Source organism: Styela clava, chromosome 1 (genome assembly GCF_964204865.1).
Source record: "Styela clava chromosome 1, kaStyClav1.hap1.2, whole genome shotgun sequence".
Taxonomy (NCBI): Eukaryota; Metazoa; Chordata; class Ascidiacea; order Stolidobranchia; family Styelidae; genus Styela; species Styela clava.
The window spans coordinates 6,978,184-6,998,797 of NC_135250.1; the positions used below are offsets into that span (position 1 = coordinate 6,978,184).

General features: G+C 34.8%; 1 protein-coding gene across 2 annotated transcripts in view; it reads right to left on the reverse strand.

Moving 5' to 3' along the window:
* The window catches only part of LOC120338538 (uncharacterized), a 55,521-nt gene that overhangs the window by 18,643 nt on the left and 16,264 nt on the right, over positions 1 to 20,614 (reverse strand). The window contains exon 1 of one of the 2 annotated variants that reach the window (XM_039406562.2): positions 16,353 to 16,509. The exons of the other annotated variant lie outside the window; for it this stretch is intronic. Within the exon in view, the coding sequence (XP_039262496.2) occupies positions 16,353 to 16,412 (60 nt within the window). The 5' untranslated portion in view covers positions 16,413 to 16,509. Of the gene's footprint in view, positions 1 to 16,352; positions 16,510 to 20,614 lie in introns of those variants that run through there. 2 annotated transcript variants of the gene reach the window in all.

Consider the following 20,614-nt stretch of genomic DNA (forward strand, 5'->3'; position numbering starts at 1 on the left):
TATATAAATATAAAGATATACTGAAAAAAAAGGAGGTCGAATATATTAAATAATCAGGGTAAAAATAGTAAATGTAAATATTTTTGCTCGCGCGAATAATTGTTCTTACGAAGAGTTTTTAGTTTTCATTTGTTCGAAAACTTGAAGAAATAAATTTCGCGCACGGTTGAGACTTTCCCATATTTCCGGTAGCTTTACATGTCAAAATAAGTGACACATTTGGGGATGTCGTATTTTCAGAAATATTATGATTCATTCTCTATTTCTATGTATAAGATCAAGCATAAATTATGCATAAATGTTGCATAAACAAATAAAATTATCATATATCCAAGCAGATTCGAGTATAAGAACTTGTATTCATGTTTACTCGTGTCATAAGGCTCATAACATATGTACTGTCGCAAATCGACAAACGCTTTCATTGAAGAAAATTGCGACGTGACGATGACCGCAAACTCAGAAAACAAGTTTGTGTTGTCAGAATCGGTCACGGTCAAATTCCTTTCAACCGCACGTTCAAAAATGAAGAAAATTGCGTTTCTATTGATAAGATTCTGGAACAAAAAGTTTGAAAAATACAAGGAATATACTTATTTATAAAACAAATGTTTATCCCAAACTGTCAAGCACTCAAATCAATGTGGGTTTAATTAAAATTTATGAATGAGAATTTGAGTTCATAGAACTAGTACTACACTGATAAGTAATTGTGCGAAAAGTCAAACACTATTCAAAGATAAATTATTCAAATGAATCGCATATTATGAAAAAAAAACATCTATCTCCAATTTGCGAGCATTCCCTTGCAGTGATCTAAGGAAGATAAAAGAAAATCTTCAAAAAAAAATCTCAGACTCTCAGTTGAAAATGGTTCCCTTTCAAGGATAAACTATAGGAATCGGTAATAGTAAGTGCTATGGTCAACTTAAATATTTTGGAATCGCCATTCGATTGTTCACCTCCGTGGACGTCCATCGGGCTTCCATATAGAAAGCGGGCTTGCTTTTAGGACTGCTACACAAAATGAAGACTTGTTTCTCAAATTATTACATTTCTTCTAAGTTTAACGGATAAAAATCCTGTTTGCAATAATATTTACATACCAATACCAAAAAGGTCTCCTTATTTCGCGATCACGCTTCTTATTCTATTAGCTTTCATTTTTAAACATACTATATTACGATTTTGACGAGTCAAGATTAACCGAAAAAGCACAACTGCACTCAAGGTTAGTTCAACGGGATTAAACTATTTACTTAGCGATATGGAAACCTGCCTATTTTCTCATATTTGTCAAATTTTGGCAGTAACACGAGACCAAAATATACAACCATAATATTAGAATACACAAATAAACAACATATAATCCCGCTAATGATACAGGGCGGCTCATCTCCTCAAATTTAGCATAAATCATAAATAACGTATCGATAATAATTCATTTTTAACAGGGAAAACTCTAAATTTTAACTTAAAACAATGGGGATACGAGGATATGGGGATATAAGTTATTTACTATTGTGTCAACAGTAAACCAATACATACTATTTACTATACAGAAAACTTATACTAAATCAAGGTTGATCATGTATGAATTAATATAATTATGGCTTAAAGTTAAACAATAATATATTTTACAGAGCAACACGAACTCACCACCGATGGCAAATATTTTAATAACTTAAATTTTGATCAAGTTTGATCCTCAGATGGCCATGCAAATTTCATGATTGATAACGGTATAACCCTACTGTCAAAAAATGACAGACAGATAGAGTAGAGGGTGGTAAAGTAATTTTGCCTAATTACGTTCAGAAGTGTCCTTTTTGCCACAAAAAGTGTTGTTGATGGGCTGCAGGTGTGAGTGGCAAACCTATTAAATTTATAAAAAAAAAATCCATAAGTGGAATATAAATAATTAAAAAAATGTCTGAAAAGCTATCTTCTGCCGTGTGAAATTGAAAGTAAAATCTGGATATAATTCTAACATAAAATGTGAAATAGACCATTTTAAGTTTATAGCAATTTTATGGCTAAAGAGAAAATTTCCTAAGGCAAAATTCCGATTATAGACTCAAGTATGTGTATAATTAATATTGGCCGGAACTGCTATGTTGCCAAAACAAAGAATAACCGAAAGACACCTAAGGAAAAGTTTGGTTTGCGAGCGAAGCAAATTTCCGTAACGAGCAATGCAGAATAATTTACAATAAATACATATCTATACAGATAAAGACATAGGAACGGGGATGGGGAAAAATGATAATATAGTAAAGGTATCACGAAGACGTTGGTCAATATCATTGAGAAAGCTACTATTAAAAAGCATTTTTCTTTAGGCAAGTTATGCACTTACATGCACTTAACCTTTATGTAATTTTATGTCAATTGCCTAATGACCTGTTTCATGCTTTCATTTGGTTTATCATCAATACGTACGATTTTATGAACTCGTTTGAACCCCAAGTGCTTTCGCTTGCAATCGCCACTCATGCGTGAAAGGTCACGAGATGTGAATTGGATGAAAAGCCGGAAATCTCTGACCGACTTGAGACAGTGGCGCCGCGTTTGGATCTGACTTTTAATAACCTATAAGCCTTGCAAATCCAGATCAATGGTAGGTTTCTTTATTTTCGCTGTCAAATTGAGTGAATATATGTATTTATAATCCGACAAAACGGGGCGCAGTATCATCCAAAATTATGTAGAATCTATTAGCCCACACAAACCACCATTTAATAAATAAAAACGTAGACCTCTCAATTTCAATCAAAGCGCTGAATTAGGACGACTTACATAATATTTTGGCGCTTCTCAGTTGAGAAAACCACACTTTCAGGATAGTCATTGAAATTTTCTTCTAAATGTTGAACGTTAAATTATAAATAAATTGACTCTGAACATCCGCATATAGGATATGAAATGAATACATTTGATTTGACTACGGCAATCATAACTACCTCAAACATACAACAATATACAATTTACAAAACATTGATCCGACGTTTAACGCAATGAAAATAAACAATTTGGCAATGGCTGGTAAGGCTGTATTTTTTCTTTTCATCGCTCTCAGAGTCCCATATCAATTTTATGAGTAGACTCTGGGGCTAACATTTATCATACTGTCAATGATAGTATTCGAAGCAACTATTTATCCACAGGTGTGAAAATTCAAACATTTGCTTGGTTCACAAACCATATATTTTTACACAATTTTAGACGCGTTCAAACTTTCGCTCTACCATCTAAATTGATCAAACAAAAAATTTGTTTCCGCCGTGTATAAGTATTCATGCACTAATAAGCCATATCCGTGAACATATATTTCTGATATTTGGCAAATGAGATAGATTCACTTACCCTGTGAAACAAAACATCGCTAAAAACCATGCATCGAATCATCAAAACATCCTACTTTCAAAAAACTAGACAGAAGTACTCAAACGCTGAAAACGAATAAACAAAGCGATGCGGAAACACTCTAGTCAAATTTGAAAAAAAGGCAATAAGGGAGACAAGTCAATGCGGAAACTCTTTCATCCCACATCGAAAGGGTAGCTTCCAAAACCTTCAAAACAAAGTGCTAAAAACAACAACAAATCCCCAATCATAAACACGTGAATTAAGACAATCTCAGCGGTGATCGTACCTAATTTGGAGTAACATTATTTCAGATTTTATATACCAAGTATGGTTACGTATGGCTTACGAAATACCTGCGCTTTTTCTAGTTTGTTGTTTATGACCACAGGATTGAACGTGAGACTACTGGTGTTTAATTGCAGGTTTCAGGCACAAGGTTTCTAAATATTGGTGAGTTGACAAGAAATGACACATGCAGTTTCAAGTGTACAAACAAAACCATGAAACTGTTACGTGAATCTCACAATTGCACTTTGATACGAAGACGAAAACAAAATATATATCCCTATTCCAGGTAATTTGCCGTCATGTTTTGATACAATTATGGGTACTCCCGTAGTATGTGTACCAGGTTAGGGTAAGAACATAATTTCATTCCGATTTTCCTAATTTTAGTTTTATTACGAGTTCGGGGGCTGTTTGTGTTAGGCAAGTGAATATACACCCCCTGTCCATAAATTCCAGTGCTTTTACACAACATGATGTAAAGTAGGCGAACAAAATCACTTACCTACGTGTTGGTACACATACTTCTGGAGCGCGCAATTATGTGTTGAGAACTGTTGGACTATATAGAGATACTTTGGCGATAGTTTCCGCAATAAAATCGCAATTGAATCATCATATGGGGGATGCCGTTCATTTACAGCAAACGGGTGATAAAAGCAAAATTCGCATTACATAGAAGTCTTCCAATGTTTCGAGCGCATTTCTGACGAAAAGCCCAGAAACATATTTTTAGGTTGTCAGGGGGCGAATCCGAATGCGCACTCAGACGACACTTTCAAATCTTATTTTGACTACAGTGACCCAGTAAGCTACATTAACGTCCCTGCTAAAATTGTAAACAAAAACTTATTCTATAATCTGTTTATTCGGATACAAATTCTAAGAGAGAGTTACGCTAAATCATAGTTCTGAAATAGATATATTTATTCTATATATTAAAGCAAGCGTACTAATTTAGAAAGCTAATACGCCGAAAATGCGATTTCAACGTCGTTCAGAACACTGCTAATTTCCCCCTGGAATACACAAAGCACCTTTCACGCTCAGAAACCAATTACGTCGCGCGTCGGAATTTCGGCCGGAACTATATTGATGTCGGTTTACTAATAATAAGAAAAAGGGTATGTAAATGTCACAAACGACAATTTAAAAAAAAGCGTTTTATGTAATTACAATCGATATTTTTTTTTCTCAAAATTGGTGTATGCCACGATTCCACGCGACAAGAACGTCGACTACGACGCGGGTTTAGAACACACTTTTTAGTTTCAGTGTACAATTCTGATTAAGATTTCTGATCTAACGGATTTCGAGATTCGGGCTCCGTCGACTCCGGAGTGTTTAAAACTTCGTCTCCGATCACCTTCCCAGAGCAATTTAAAAACGTCTTCAATTTTAATATTTGCCACTTCACAAACACTGCCCCGCCTCTGTAATCTAACCACTGATTCTCCACATAAACACGCTAATATACTGCAGTTGAATACAAACATTTAAGAATCTTTTACATACAGATGGCACTACGAAATACCTAATATAATGATTCCGATCGCTTTCTCTAAAATTATGAATGATTTCAGTACAGACCCCATTGTTCTACCAAAAATAGCAAGACGAAGAAGCCAATAAAATTAATTGATGTATCACCAGTCACCCACCCCACCCACGTCGCATTCATCCGAATTTTGTTAATTTTAATATTGAGTATAATTATGATTTCATACTAAACTAAATACCAGTTATGCACCTCGACTATGCAGGAGATGACGTCATACAAAACCACGAAAATGACCTAGATGTAATACCACTGTTATAAGCTTTTGGACTGTTGAATAGTTCCCGTTCAAAGACGATTGCCATACGGAAATTACTTGGACGAGTTTACAGAGAGAAATAAAAGCCTGTGGTATATAACAGATAATCATAATTTCACCCCGGATTAAATTAGCCGAACCCCAAGTGTCAAAATTCCTTCATCAGTCATAGAAGCCCAAGAATTGTGCGTTATGTCGGACCAGTGCGGAATACAGCAAAAATTGATTTTATTATACTTTATAGAACTACCAAGGGCGGTATTACATGAAATAAAGTAAAAATTTCCACTTTATATCCACACCAAGTATGGCGGATCATAGCATAACGATGTCTTTGAATATCAAAACTGACAGAAACTAGACGATAGACAAATACTGTAGTAATCGGGTAAGTACTTCGCCTCGCATTTTTTCAGCTAAATGGAATAATTGGCAAATTTGACATTGTGAAAGAATTACCGCAACAAATGGTAGAGTCATAATTGTAAAATTTCGCAAATGTCTGTCTCAGTTTTAGTCTATAACAAACAGGTAATAAATGACAAATCTATAAGATGGCAGTTTTTTCTATTTATTTTAAAACCCAATTTGGTTGCAGAGAATCGCAATGTGGCCAACACTATTCTCATATTTCCATAGACACGTTTTAGTGTTATTCGATCTTCAATAGACATTACGTTTAAGTCTTGAAATGCCTAATTTGGCAAAACAAATCTAAAAAAAAATGTTCATTTTAGGAATTTATTCAGGATCCCATTCGAGTATTACGACGATTTCAACCAAATTAGCTAGGTATAATAATCTGGTTGTGTACAGTGTACAACAGTACACTACTTTTCATTAGCGGGCTTTGTGCACAGTTGTTTGGTTGTTAATTTCCCGTTTATATTTAATAGTGTGTTCAGGTATTGTTTCAGGTAAAATCAGTTAGCAATTTTGTCTAAAGTTCCATCTTCAGGGGTCACAACAATGGCTGAACTGTCGGAATTTTTAGCCTTATCTGGCGCCGAAAGGTGATTCATCAATCGCCGTGGCAATGATCTATTATAAGCTAAAGAAAATAATATACCAAGCATTGGATACAGATAACCATACAATTCAACCATGCTTTATCTCTCTAATATGCTTAATCATAGATAATAGTTCCGAAATTGGTCGCCCAAAATCCATATATTATCTAAGTAATTTAAGACGATAAAAACAGTTATAGTCTGGGTCACGTGACAAAAGATCACCGCGTGCGCCGGTTTCCCATTGAATCATTCAGACTAAAATACGAGTATACATAATAAGCAGCATAAGTATAAATAGAAAAATTATGAATGATTAAGTGGATGAGAAAAATATAATGTTAGATCATATGAAATGGAAGACAGTAAAATTCATTCGTAATTCTGGCGTGGTATTTTATAAGCAACCAAAATTGCTGCGCTTATCTTCAACACAAAAACTGTTTTGAATCAATTGGAGACGTATGTGGATTGTAGCACTGTGTGGTAAATATTTTCTTGCCTGACCTTGTTTTTAACGATTTAACGTATAGTTCGTTATACGATATATCGAAAACGCATTATCTGCAAACGCATTTTCGGAGTAAAGTTGAAAAGTAACTTTTATGGCTTCATTGACATATGACCCGATTTAAGGTACTTAAGATCATCACTGAAGGTAAACTGATCGTACAACTATGACCTGCTTCCAAAAGGCAGTGGAGAATAAACCTCTTTTCACGACTTTTGACACATCGTGCTGAGTGTAAAAAATGCGCTTGCCATCACAGTCTTAGAAGCATCCTATAACCCTGACATGCGCAAACTACGGCCCGCGGGCCAAATCCGGCCTGTTAAGTACTTCAATCTGGCCCGCCTGCGGCCACAATCAAACTAAACCCAAATTTTGATGTGTAAGCTTAAAAAGTAGCTCAAGGAATTTGATGAGATTGCAATTAAATTTAGTTTCCGCACGAAGCTTACTGTTTTCCACTTTTGCTTTTGTAACACTGTAAATATTGTTCAGAAAATGTCACATTTTACGTCACACCCGCCCGATTACGCCATTTATCGACTTTCCTCTCCCTGGTTGTAAATATGAATATATAGCAAACAACCAAATCCTCAAACCTTGATATAAACCCCTTACAGTAATCATCAATATCAACCACGCTTACGGTCACCAAATACACAGTAATAATAACAAATCGTAAACATAATTATGACATAACCGGTATGCTACCAAGTGGTATGAAATAGACGCGTGACCCTCATTCTCAACCACGAATCCCGACACCTGCAATTGACACCTGCACGGTGTAAATAACGTCATAAAGTCGGCGACACTATAGTAATAAATTTGTTAATCCATCGGCGTTGTGTTTCACTAACAGCACAATAAGTTCGTTTACACTCTTGCTATAGCCTACAACTGAAATATCGGGCTAATGCGAAGAAAGACACAACTTAATTAGTACACCTCAAGTCATAATATAACACAAAATTCTGGCATTTTGTGAATTATACTCTCTCGTACTCGTCTGCACAACATCAGTAAAGTTTAGTTAAAAGCACAGGGCTTGCATATGGAACGGAAGACGACCTGCTGTGTGTCCCCTTCCGGATAATCGTAATGGGGAAATGTCGTGGGTTGATCCAAGAGACAGGCGGTAATAAAATATACGTAATTCAAATCTTTTTTTTTATACGTTGTTTGGGATTTAGTTTTAGTTGTATCTGGAATGACCAACGAACGATAGCTCTGAATATTTTAAATATTTGCCACACTTGTAAGGGGTTATCCTTTTTTGAGTACCATCTATGTTCTTACGATAACCACATCACATTTATGCACGAATAACGTAGAAGACTTAAAATACCATTCGCTTTACTGAGATATCAACCCACGTAAGAGATATAGTCACGACACTTATGGTGTAGGATGGCTGTTTCTTATCTCTATGGTAACTATCTTAAATGGGTATATTTTGGGATACAATATATCTGCGGCACTTAAGTTCAAATACCCGTGAAGGTTGTCAATAAAAAGCGCTATACGTAGTATTAGCCCAGTACAAAAAATGTTGAATCGGGTAATTTCAACGTAAGAATTTACAGCCAACGCCTATTTGAAAAATTGAGTTTGACACACAACGCTCGATTTATACCGGAATCTGGAAAGGTAAACGAACCACTGGGAAAACTGAGACAGACATAACGGACTACCTTCTAGCACTACATTTTATAGTCTAATCCTATTTAGGATTTGTGAAAATTCGGGCTCACAGCGAGCGGTAAGCGAAACCAATGCAATTTTAAATACGATTGATGTACACGCTACCTTCCTAAATTATTAAAATAAACACTGAAAGAGAAATTCATACGATGTATGTATTGATAGCAGTAATCATTTCCTTGGACAACAACACAAATGTAAATACCTACGTAATCACGTGATGATACGTGACGAAGGAAAGCATTACGGGGTTATATCAAAACATACTCGTATAAATGCGTAGAGACATATCAGAGACGTTCGACTAAAGACAACAAGTACAATTTGGAAAGGACACGCAATAGTTAGAGATATCGAATTCGTGTTGATAAGGACGTGGTTGAGTTGAAAATATGCAACCGAATTCTATTTTTGCGAAAACTGACGAATATTTATGAAAAATCATCACTTATATAACAGACATATTTGCATTTAGACGCAAATTTTGACCCCAAATAGTCGAAAATTACAAAAATATATGCCTGATTTCTTCATGTGAATATCAAATCTCACTTTTTAAAATCATAATCTATACAATCGGCGTACAAATTGTAGTAACGTCGAAAGTGGTTTTCTAGCATGTTTTTTTAAGACAAGGCAAAAACACCACGCGTCGCATGTTCTATAATTGGCTTATTTTCGGTGTGAATATAATAAACAAATGATTTCCGACTGTCTTGTCGATTCACACAAAGCTAGTTTCATTTTGGCACATTTACAGGTAAACGCAACCCTTACATCGCTAAGTCTTGTACAAGAAACTTAACCTCCCAACTCAAGCTTAAACTTTATTCGCCTGCGGCCGCAAGCTCATGTAAGCTCTTTTATAATCGTATATTTGCCATTATGATATCAGGCGAACCGTTGTTATTAATTGATGTTATCACGCACTACAGCACGACCTAACGAGGCTTCGGGCGACAGTTTAATGATCTGTCAAAGTTAAGGCAAATGGTGGCATATCTACAAAGGAGAAATGACGATGTCAAACGCTGTAAAATTGCAAGAAACCTTAAGGCAAATGCAGTTATTCATTCAATTTGTTCGACTATTTGTTATGAAATATTATTCAATCCAACTTCTGCCTTATATCCAGGGCCTTTATTTTATGGATAAAACACAAATTTACCCCGCTCATAACAGTTAGAATGGGCTGGGTTAAACTTCACTTTAGTGGCCTGCTATATAGAGGACAATTGAAAATACATTCTTACATTTGTACTAGCCTACCCAATGTTGCCCTATAGGCCTATAGCAACTTACATTTAATGCCCTACAAGGCTAATTTTTTGGGACTAACCACCTCGCATAGCATGCGATTGGGATCAAACCGAAATAGCTGTTCTCTCAACACGTCTATTTCCGCGTAGTCATATTTGGTATTAACTGTACTGCGCTACGTATTCTAAATTATGAATCGGGTCATAAATGATTAAAAATCAAATCTTTTCTCTACACTGCAGAATATCTGAAATACGCTCTGTTTTACTGATATTCACACTGTCTTGAGTTGTATAAAATGAATCGATATAGGTACCGCCAAACAGGCCCTTACTGTAACTACCTCCAATAGTAACTTAAGAAAGATCTCTGCAGGTAACTTGTCACTACTGTCAAGTAATTAAGACGCAGGCTTTTACTCAAGTCAAGTGTTTTTCACGGTACACTTAATTTCTTAGCGACAAAAAATATCGATACTGAACGCCGTGCGTCTTTCAACAGTGTTTTAGTCGACGAGCGTCTCGCTTTTCGATCGTAAGTCTGTCTTCCTATAAGCTAGCAACTCGACATTTCATTTGTCGGCCGCGCAAAATCCTCCAAATACAAAAAAAAGATAGGTGAAAATTACCTTGCATATACGCGTATTTTTGAATAATATGATAATAACACAAAGGACTAAAGATAAAAATATAGATAATAATACAACCATTCAATTTCCCAAACACGCAATTGACTTGGCATTTCTGATACACAAAATTGCTTTACAATTCCGAGACGCTTTTCATATAAATGTCTAACGTATAAAAAAGGGCCTAAACCACATAGCCTCTGGGCTAAGGTAAAACCGCGAGACCGATTTTAGCCGCATTTTTAGGCCGATACAGATCAGCGTAAAATTGTAAAAATAGCTTGCCTACGCAAAACAATCAAATCCGGGCTACGTGGAATATCAACTATGCAAGTTTGGATTGTTATTTTACAGATAAACAAAATATATATTGCTTTGAACTGATGAAAATGAAAGGAGAAAGTAGTGATTTGAAGTCATAACTGCAATCCTTAGCATCAAATATATACTATATATTATGGGTGTCAAACGTCTTTATATATTTATACCAAACTAAGATTTACGCCATAAGTGTGAATAAGTACGTGACAGAATACACATTTTTGTTCTTATTCCTATTTAATACCAACAAAACATGCGGTCGGTTTTAATAAAAAAAAAATAAGTATAAATAAGTATAATTTGAGGGTACAATTTACATCTAACCCAATTCCATATGTAGAGAAGAATCTAACTGACGAACTGTTATATATACAAAAGAAGTAAGGATAGGCGTACGACATTTTAAAAATATTTTTGAATTATCAATATATAATGGTAGCTCTCACTAACTTTTTATAACTATGCATGTTTTTAATACCATATCATGGTTGGTGAGAGTATACCGCGTGATGAAAGTGAATCATTGTACTGGTACTTAAAAAATTTACAAGATTATCTGAAAATATATCTGGATATTTATAAGTGCGCCCGGAAGTAACGAAACAAACAAAGGAGGTAATTTAAAAAGTATGAAATCAACTTCAAATAGTTTCGACCAGCCATTGCTCATTGAAAATGTCATATACTTGTAACTTACGATTTTAAAACTTGAAATTTTTTAAAATTATCACCTTAAAACTGAATTCACGTTTGTACCAATATATTAAATTACAATTTTCCTGAAACGACAACAAATTTTGAATTATTATTGTTATTATACGCAAATTTTTTGGCGGATTAAATCTAGGGCTATCATAACGTCGTTTTATTACGATACGAATTTCGCAACAAAATTGTCCAACCGTGACGCTTAGGAATTTGTTAAAAATATTTTGAATTCTTTAGCAATAGGTCACTGCCGGAAGATGCTCTCACCGGTGGTTAGAACAATACATTAACTGCGACTGGACGTCGTCAGATTGGGTTTCCATTCAAAAATGATTTTCCTATTTCAACAGACACGAATGCAGTCTATTGGTTGGTCCACTACCTACAGTATATATGATTTATATAATTTCAACAGACTATTGGAATCCATAAATATAACGATAACACAAAATTCGATTAATTTGTAATATAAATTTTAGGTTTTGGTAAAATCTAGTTTCAAACTAAGAAGAAAATTACTATAAAAACACATACAATTTGATCAATTTTATTGAAGTACGTCTCACTAAAGAATTGAGGTCACGCCTGCCCATTGTACAAGCTGGTGTGTAATTTGGATCGGATTTCGAGTCCTGGGATTTAAATTATCACTGATTTATCTTTATTCAACTTTGAGTAGTTTTTGGATCATTTTTACGTGCTTGGACAAATGTGGGATATTCAAGATGTCGAATAGAAAAGTTTTTTTTTAGTTGTATTGGCGAAATGAAGTTCCCACGATGTGTTGATTCGCACATTACGTAAAAGTTATGACTGCCATAAGCTGTTCACAAAAATGTACAATTTGTACTGAATCTCCTGGCAAATTTTCTATTTGAGAAGCAATATAATTGCCCATAGCAAACTTTTAGACAAATGATGGAGGGGCCTCGGGGAAGACGTTTGAGATCAACTAATGACCAGTTATTTATCAGAATTATTTAGAAATTGAATATATCAATTCATAACTATTTTTCTCCTACATCCGGTAGTTAACGCGAACATACTCACTCCTACTAATATAATTGAGTGTTCCACACGGCCTTATTGGGAGGATTTACTAATTCACAAAACGGAGTTAGCCAATGCTGTCAAGATAGTTGTGAATTAATTATTAATTATCGGTATTTTTAAAAATAAATATGTCCTTGCCATGCATGGTGAGTAAATAAAATATGCCAATCAGTTGTCTACGTTAGATTGGGCAGAGGGCAGTATAAATGAATTTGGACTTCATAAGTTACCATTAAATGGTAGTAAGTTTTCATTATTTTTGTTATGAATACACTATCGACATAGTAACGGAAAACGTAAACAACGGATTACATCCTTCTATGTGGCAGGTTGTATATGGATAATGAAGTTTTTGTGTTGTATTATCGTTCGTATTTGAACATATTTCTACTTTGTGTAAAAATACAATTATTGTCATAGTCATAGTAATGGATACCTAACCAAATTGATACACAAAGTAATAAGAAGAAATAGCAATTACTGTTTATTATATCATCAAATAACTGAGACAATTAATATTCAGTTTCAATTAATTCAATTGTACATATAAGGTATTCTCAAATTATGACTCAATATAACCTGAAAAAATTGAGTCGCTGAATCACCTTGCGCTGCACTGCACTAAGGGAGATAAAATTAAAAATATATATTCGTATATATAAGCCCTAAATATTTCGTTCTCCCAATTGAAAAAAAAAAATGAAAATAAAATTACCCAAATACTGAATGACGTTCGTTTATTATTACGGTATGTGCAATTAAATATGACATGAAAAAGCTGTCTAGCCGTAAAAAGGAAAGTGCACACACTAGTACGCTTGTTTAGTACTATAATCTTGCTCTACAACAATATACTAACTTAACGTACACTTTTTGCTATGCTTGTTGTCCACACCAAGTTGACAAACTAACTTACTACTGAGCTGCCTAATTATTTCAAGTATGAAAATACCGCCTATAGGAGTCACTTCATAAAAAGGATTGTCCTCAATGCCTTAACATGGCATGTAGGTTTTAAACTATGCTATGAATGATATGCTGATTAAAATATTGTACGATTGAGAATAAAAAATTTCCGACAAAACGAATATGTCCGACGGTGGTTCTTTAGCGCTAAAGGTGGCAGGATGGAAAAACAGAATATAAATAACATAAATAAGAAAGGGCTAGATTGCAGCAGAAGTAAAGTGTTCTCATTCGACTAAAGAAGCGCAATATCACACAAATTAAATTTTTTCGAAAAAAAAACTGGTGTGAAATGTACTGCGTTAGATTGATTTTCAATTTCTGTCGTTTGCGTCTCACAATATGCAACCGATCACCAAGAGCAACCGATTACCATGTAAGGAATAGTGAGTGCTAGTACAGCGCCGCGTAAAGGCCGTCACTGAAACTATTCACTGCAGTGTTGCAACCACGCCAGCTCGTATTAACATACACATGCCAAATACAAATCAAATTTGGCGCACTATGGATTTAATTTCGACGACAGAAATCGAAGACGGGAATGTGTAATACTAGTTAACCTGCATAAATTATAGATAGCTTAATTTGAGAGTAAAATTGCCTGAATACATCCCCAATTCTATCTCTATGCTAATTAGGCAGAAAATTTATTCACCCAATATATCCAACAGAAACGAAAGAACCAATTTCATAAAACAATATTGATCTAAACTAAGGGGTCCTCTGACACATAAAACCTTACCCAAATACCTCACGCGTAAGCTACATGCATACTCGCGTTGTCTGCCGATGCATGCAAAGGACGGATATGCATGCCATCATATCATATTGGGAATCGGCATGTAAATCGCCTGCAATTGACGGCGCCAATATTGTGATTTCGTTTCATGTCGCGCCATACATCCATAATAAGCCAATAATAATGCGATTTAGCGAAGAATTTAAAGAATTTGAAATCAATCTGCTTGATCCGACACAACCGTATCGAATGATTTCACGTTTTCAAGTCAGATATCCGTATATACAATAGCTTAATGGTAATATAAAGAAAGTATTAAGGCATTAGATTAATACCTCTCGCAAATTTATATCCGCAGGTATCTCAAAATTAAACTATTCAACCCATAGTAATTGACCTCACATATACGTTGAGTCTCAGTGAAAACAGATACCTCTAAGTATGTTTGATCTACACTGTTTAAGATATATCGACTTGAAAAGCCCTTCGAATTTTATACATATACACACAATTTTTAAAAAAATGTTCTAGTCTGATTATAATATTGTTGAATTGCGCTTGGTTTCCCGATTCAACCCTGTTAAGGTGTTTTGTCCCATGACCACACTTATAATGTAAAATGCAATATTTTCAAATTTAAACGATAGTTAATAACCGTCATAAAATGTTATGACATACACGCAGTGATACAATCACTGGCGCCATTACTTTTACTGAACGCAATATTCACTACAAATTTCTAACAACTTTCATTCATAAATTTTTGTTTAGAAAGCACGCTAAAAGTCATCACGTAATCGAAGGGTCAGACGTGACGCATCAAAATGACCATAGACAGAAAAATGCCACAAAATATCACCTTAAACGAAGTCGCTACTTAAGCCCTTATCAAAGGTTGATTTGAGTCACACTAAAATACGTAATCCATTACCTGTCTACCAAGTAAGGGTAATGCAGTAATGCAGCACTGAAAGACCAAATAACCCAAGTGACAGAAATTGAATCAATTGAACTTATTCTGATCTGCACGCACAAACATAAACATTTTTTGGGGAATTTAATATATGATACCTGCCTAAATAAAAACTTTTACTCTTCTCATCGGATTAGTATAAAGAACATACTTTCTTATGTTCTCAGACAAAATGCCTGACACTTCGTAATATCTGGTCTAGTTACCATCCATGAATCTCATCAGTTAAATTTCTTTCATTCTATTACTGTCAATGAAGATTCGATACCGTACCACCAAGTGATCCATTCACCGTGTAAATTACTAGCTAGTTATATGCGGCCTCATTGTACATATAAACAACATGAAGACTTCAAATGCAACTGAGAAGCTTTGTTCAAAATTACTGAGTGAAACAAATATGCAATGAACTGAAAGTCAAATACAAATTCTCGGCTTAACGACAAACAGACGACGTTCATGGATTCCACGCCTGCATTTGCACACTTTCGATTTGCGCGGGAAAGCGATAGACGAGAGTCGCCGTCGGCCATTATCAAACGGTATTAATGACATCATTAACATAAAATTCATCGTTTGGGGGACAAATTTAACGCCTAATTAAACTGTTAAATACTTTGTAGGGCCATTTCATATAACCAGTGTATTGGCACCTTGACAATGGCGCCGGTAGTCATTTAAAATCAGCTAAACGCTTGTTGCGCTCGGTAACCTAGGTCAAAAATGAGCCGATCGTGGAAGAAGTTGGTCTATGTTCTCTCGCTTGTCCCCCGCTTGAAAATCAAGTTCATTAGTGCGCTCCGTGGTTTATCTATTTGCACTTTCAAGCAATAAATCTATAGTAATCCTATTTAACAGATTTTGACATGTTACAGGATTAGGTACGGTGCATAACTGCCAGACTAATTAGAGTTGACTTCCACAATGCTGTTAGTTTGAGTTGAGGGTATATCAACGTTATAGAAATATAAGTATATGGAAAATGCTTGGAAATTAATGTACACTTACCTTTTCAGCATTGCCTCCCATCAACTCTTCAGAGATACTGTTAGATTTCCTCATTTTCATTTGATATGCTGAACAACGTAAACAAATCCAAACTTCCTAACGCATGCGTTATGAGCAGCAACCAACGAGACAGTATGCCTACTTATATCCAAAAAGTAGAGGGTTTCAATCATTTACGAAACTACGGCATATAAGCATGTTATTGCTCTACTAATTTTGTTACTCTGACCTGGAAATGTACACGATAATAATACAAAGTTTGAAAACCATCCCAGACTCATAATGCCGTTACACAGACAAGATCTGAAATGCTAAGCATCAGTAGTCTCCAAACTACCAACACATGTTTTAGGATAATTGGGGGAATATGTCAAATCTTTTTAATTTTGCGTTGGCGAATTAGACCTTGACGAAAGATATTGGCCAATCTGTTTCGATTACAACAAAATATGAATGGTACGTTTTTACTGTAATGAACTTACAGTAGTGGTGAAACAAATAATGGTATTGCATCTTTCATTAACATCGCGAAGAATGATTGAGACTTTTAAATACTGAATACACTAAAATGGAGTTTCAACAATTTAGTTGATAAATATTTTCAGTAGGATACACGGCATGGTGTTTTCCGGAAGACGCCATTTATATGACAAATTCTAGATATTCTTAAATTCTTCTTTCTACCATCATTTCAATGTTCTATCTTTATGTCTATAAATCGGCTTGAATACACGAGTTTACGATAAAAACTATATAGAGGCGGAATAAAAAAAAATCGAATCAAATCATTTTGCGTTTATTCCAAGTTATTTTTTGCATTAAATTGCGATTTCTGAAGTTCTTTGTTGAATATATCGAAGGCTTATTTTGGTGTACTCCCTCTCCAACTATTTTAAACTCGATTCAGGAACCTAACCGACTCGCATCTCTGATAAAACTATACTGAATCGCAAGTTTGTTAAGGCATTTTATTATAGGGACATAAATCTGAGAAACGATGAACCCAGTATGAAGCTCACTTCAATTTGAGGCAAATAATGGGATAAGCGCAACTTATGCTCGTTCACTTTTTTTTATATAATTTTATACGCGCAGTGCTGATATGAGAGTAATACACTGACCTTTCCAATTTTATTCATTACAACCGAACTTAATCCCAATTTGACATTAGAACGTCATCAAAAATTCACGTTCGAAGTCAATTTTGGTGGTTATGAGACAATTGCACAGAATTTAAATTTCTATTGCGGTGTATATATTATCACTTTTCTTTTTTGAATAGCATGCAGGCGAGACGGGAAATCCACGGATAGTATTTTCTTTGCAATTATGCGGTCGGATAATTTGTCACTCAAAGATGTCACGAACTTAAAATCATCCTTTGAAGTGCAAAATGCAAATGTAAATCCGCCTTAAGTATCGAAGAAATGAAACAAAATAATTTCTATATTTATTTGAATTTGGGTTAGGGCGAGACTTATCATGAAAAAAATGCAGTTGTCTCTTAATGTAAACATTAAAAGTTGTTATGATTTTGATTAAACTGTTTTTGTTTATAGATTATATGCAAATAAGCTATTTATAAAATCAAATTTCTGTTATGTTTTTTGGAAAAACATGTCGATAAATAATACAATTATCTTAGTAAAAATGGGCGTTTTCGGGATTGAAAATATCTGTGTTTATGCTGTTTTCTCAAACCAATATGACGTTGCTGATATATTATGGTGGGGCAGAACATTTCAAAAGTCGCAGGTCATATGGGGTTGCTTGTTAAAAAATATAAGACAAATAAAGTGGGGTACCTTGACAAAATTCCGAATAGTGTCTGACACTAAGTGTGAGTACATTTCACATTCTCAATCTGCTATTATTGTTGTTTTCTCTCTAGGGCAAGCCACTAACATATTAGAAATGTAACGCTTTGCATGCCCATGTTTCAATTTCTTTCGACAATTTTATTTCAATTAGTTAAGTGAAAATGACACCCTACTTTATCGGCTACTAGAAAGTTTTCTTCTAAATACATTATTGGACATTATCAAGTATTAATTCCAGAATCACTCCTCTTCAAAGCTACATAATGCTTCAATGAGGCAAATCCTGAGTTTATGGCGACCTCGTAAAATTCCTTGTATCACATAGCTATCACAATCGTATTTAATGACCTCGTAAAACTTACAAAGAAAAGTGTTTCTATTACAAAAGGATCTATCAACGTTTAATTAACTTGTAAACTTATGGAATAATTGAACAAAATACTTGTTAAATTTTAAATTAGTGCGTTGCCAGAACTCCAGAGTCAGAACTTTTACTCTCGTTCAAGATAAACTTTCGTCATTCCTGCTACCTCAATAATAGTGCATTTATTACTGTGACAACATGTCAAGTTCGTCTTTCCGACTGATTTCGTACTTCAAATGTGACCCGGCTAACACAAAATGCTCATACAATACGATAATAGATACTTAAATAGAGTAATATGGAAAAAAAAAAAATTCATCAATAAATGTCCCTGTCGTAGTTAAATCATTTAAGTCACTTCTTTCTGTCTGAAACCTCATTCTTTATAATAACTCTGACATGTAACTCTATGATGCTGATATAAATCTGTTATGACTACCACTTTTTATACTGATCTGTACTCGAGAGATATTTCATTGCATGACACACCTTGCAATACTTTACGGACTATTCTAAACTACGATTTTCACACTGCATTTGGACATTGTTTGAGTGAGTGCGAGTCATTCCGCTTTGATCAACCTCTCATAAAAATAAAAAGACTAAGTCAACTGTATGACGGTAAAAAAATCGCTATCAACTACGTTTAGTAAAATGTAAAAAGAAAATGTATCTTTACTCTAATACTCCATCGGGAACAAAATTTTACGACCGATGAACAGTGACAGCCAGTGAATGATAACTAAAGCTGTCTGCTAGCGGATCCTTTTTGTTCGACATAATCAAGACTTTTTCAAAAAACGATCTTTTCCGTGGTTAGATCTAATCCTACGATAGGATGTACGCAATATTGACGAAAGAGATAGAAATCACAAAATTGGTCATATCGGCTCAAAAACCGGACGGCATTGCTAATCTGGACCAGAAGAAAATTTGCTTTTTCCGGCGAGCGAGCAAACTGTATCAGCCCGTAGGCTACCAAACAAACACGATCTTTTGTTGGTTAAACGTAAAGTCACACATATTTTCGTCAAAAGATAAAATTAAAGATGAAAAGAATCGACGGTATCGCGGTAACTATACCACGGTGGTAATCGGCATCTTTTTTAAGCTTAATTGCTCTGCAGACCACCTGGCTGGTGAGTTAATGTATGAGCAGAAATAAATTTTACTACTTGATTTAATAAACATTATTTTGTTGACTATGAAGTCACAATCAAAGAATGATACAGCAGACGATCAACTAATTTACTAAACCTCGAAAAATATTTGCCAAGTAATACGCTACTCACTATCAGGAATAATCGGGAAGTAGATGTATGAGAAATGCTTTGGTTTCGGAAGATTTCACGAAATATGATCATGATATGAGAGTTTTTGCAATGAGGCGTAAAATTTTTGATCATATGGATGCCGGCACTACATAAACTTTTCTTCGATGATTGATGGAACATATTGCATGCTTCATAGGCCACAACATTAATACAATTGAAAGCTTGATATTGGAAAGTTACGTTTCAAAGTTATGAGGTCTGCAAAAGCATACCCGTAAAACAATGCATATAGCTATTAAACACAAGTTGCTCCATCTGTCACCGTGTTACGGTCATAACCTTAGCGTTTATAACTATGTTCATGTTCCCATGCGCTTGCTTTACGGCATCGGTATGATCGTTTGGTGTCATTCACGAAAATAGTTTTTACTCGACCGTTATTTTTGTACAAAAATGCATTTTTCCTGATTGCAACGCCTGATGTCGAGATTGTATATGATTGTAGATACTAATTGCTTTCAATTCAAATGCTTTTTTCCTGAATCTCTGACACACTTGGCATAGAAAACGGATGATACTTGGTACTAGAGTCGTTACTATGTACTAATACCATCACTACACACGAAAATGTTATTAATTTCAATATTCTCACACCAACTCATGTCAACAAGATGCCAAGACCCTTAAAATGACTCGAAATCCAGATCTATATATTCACAAAAATTAAAATGCCCCGTTGTCGCAAGGTTTTGAATGCATCTGCACAATGGACAAAGTCATATTGCAAATAAAGCTGCAAGAATG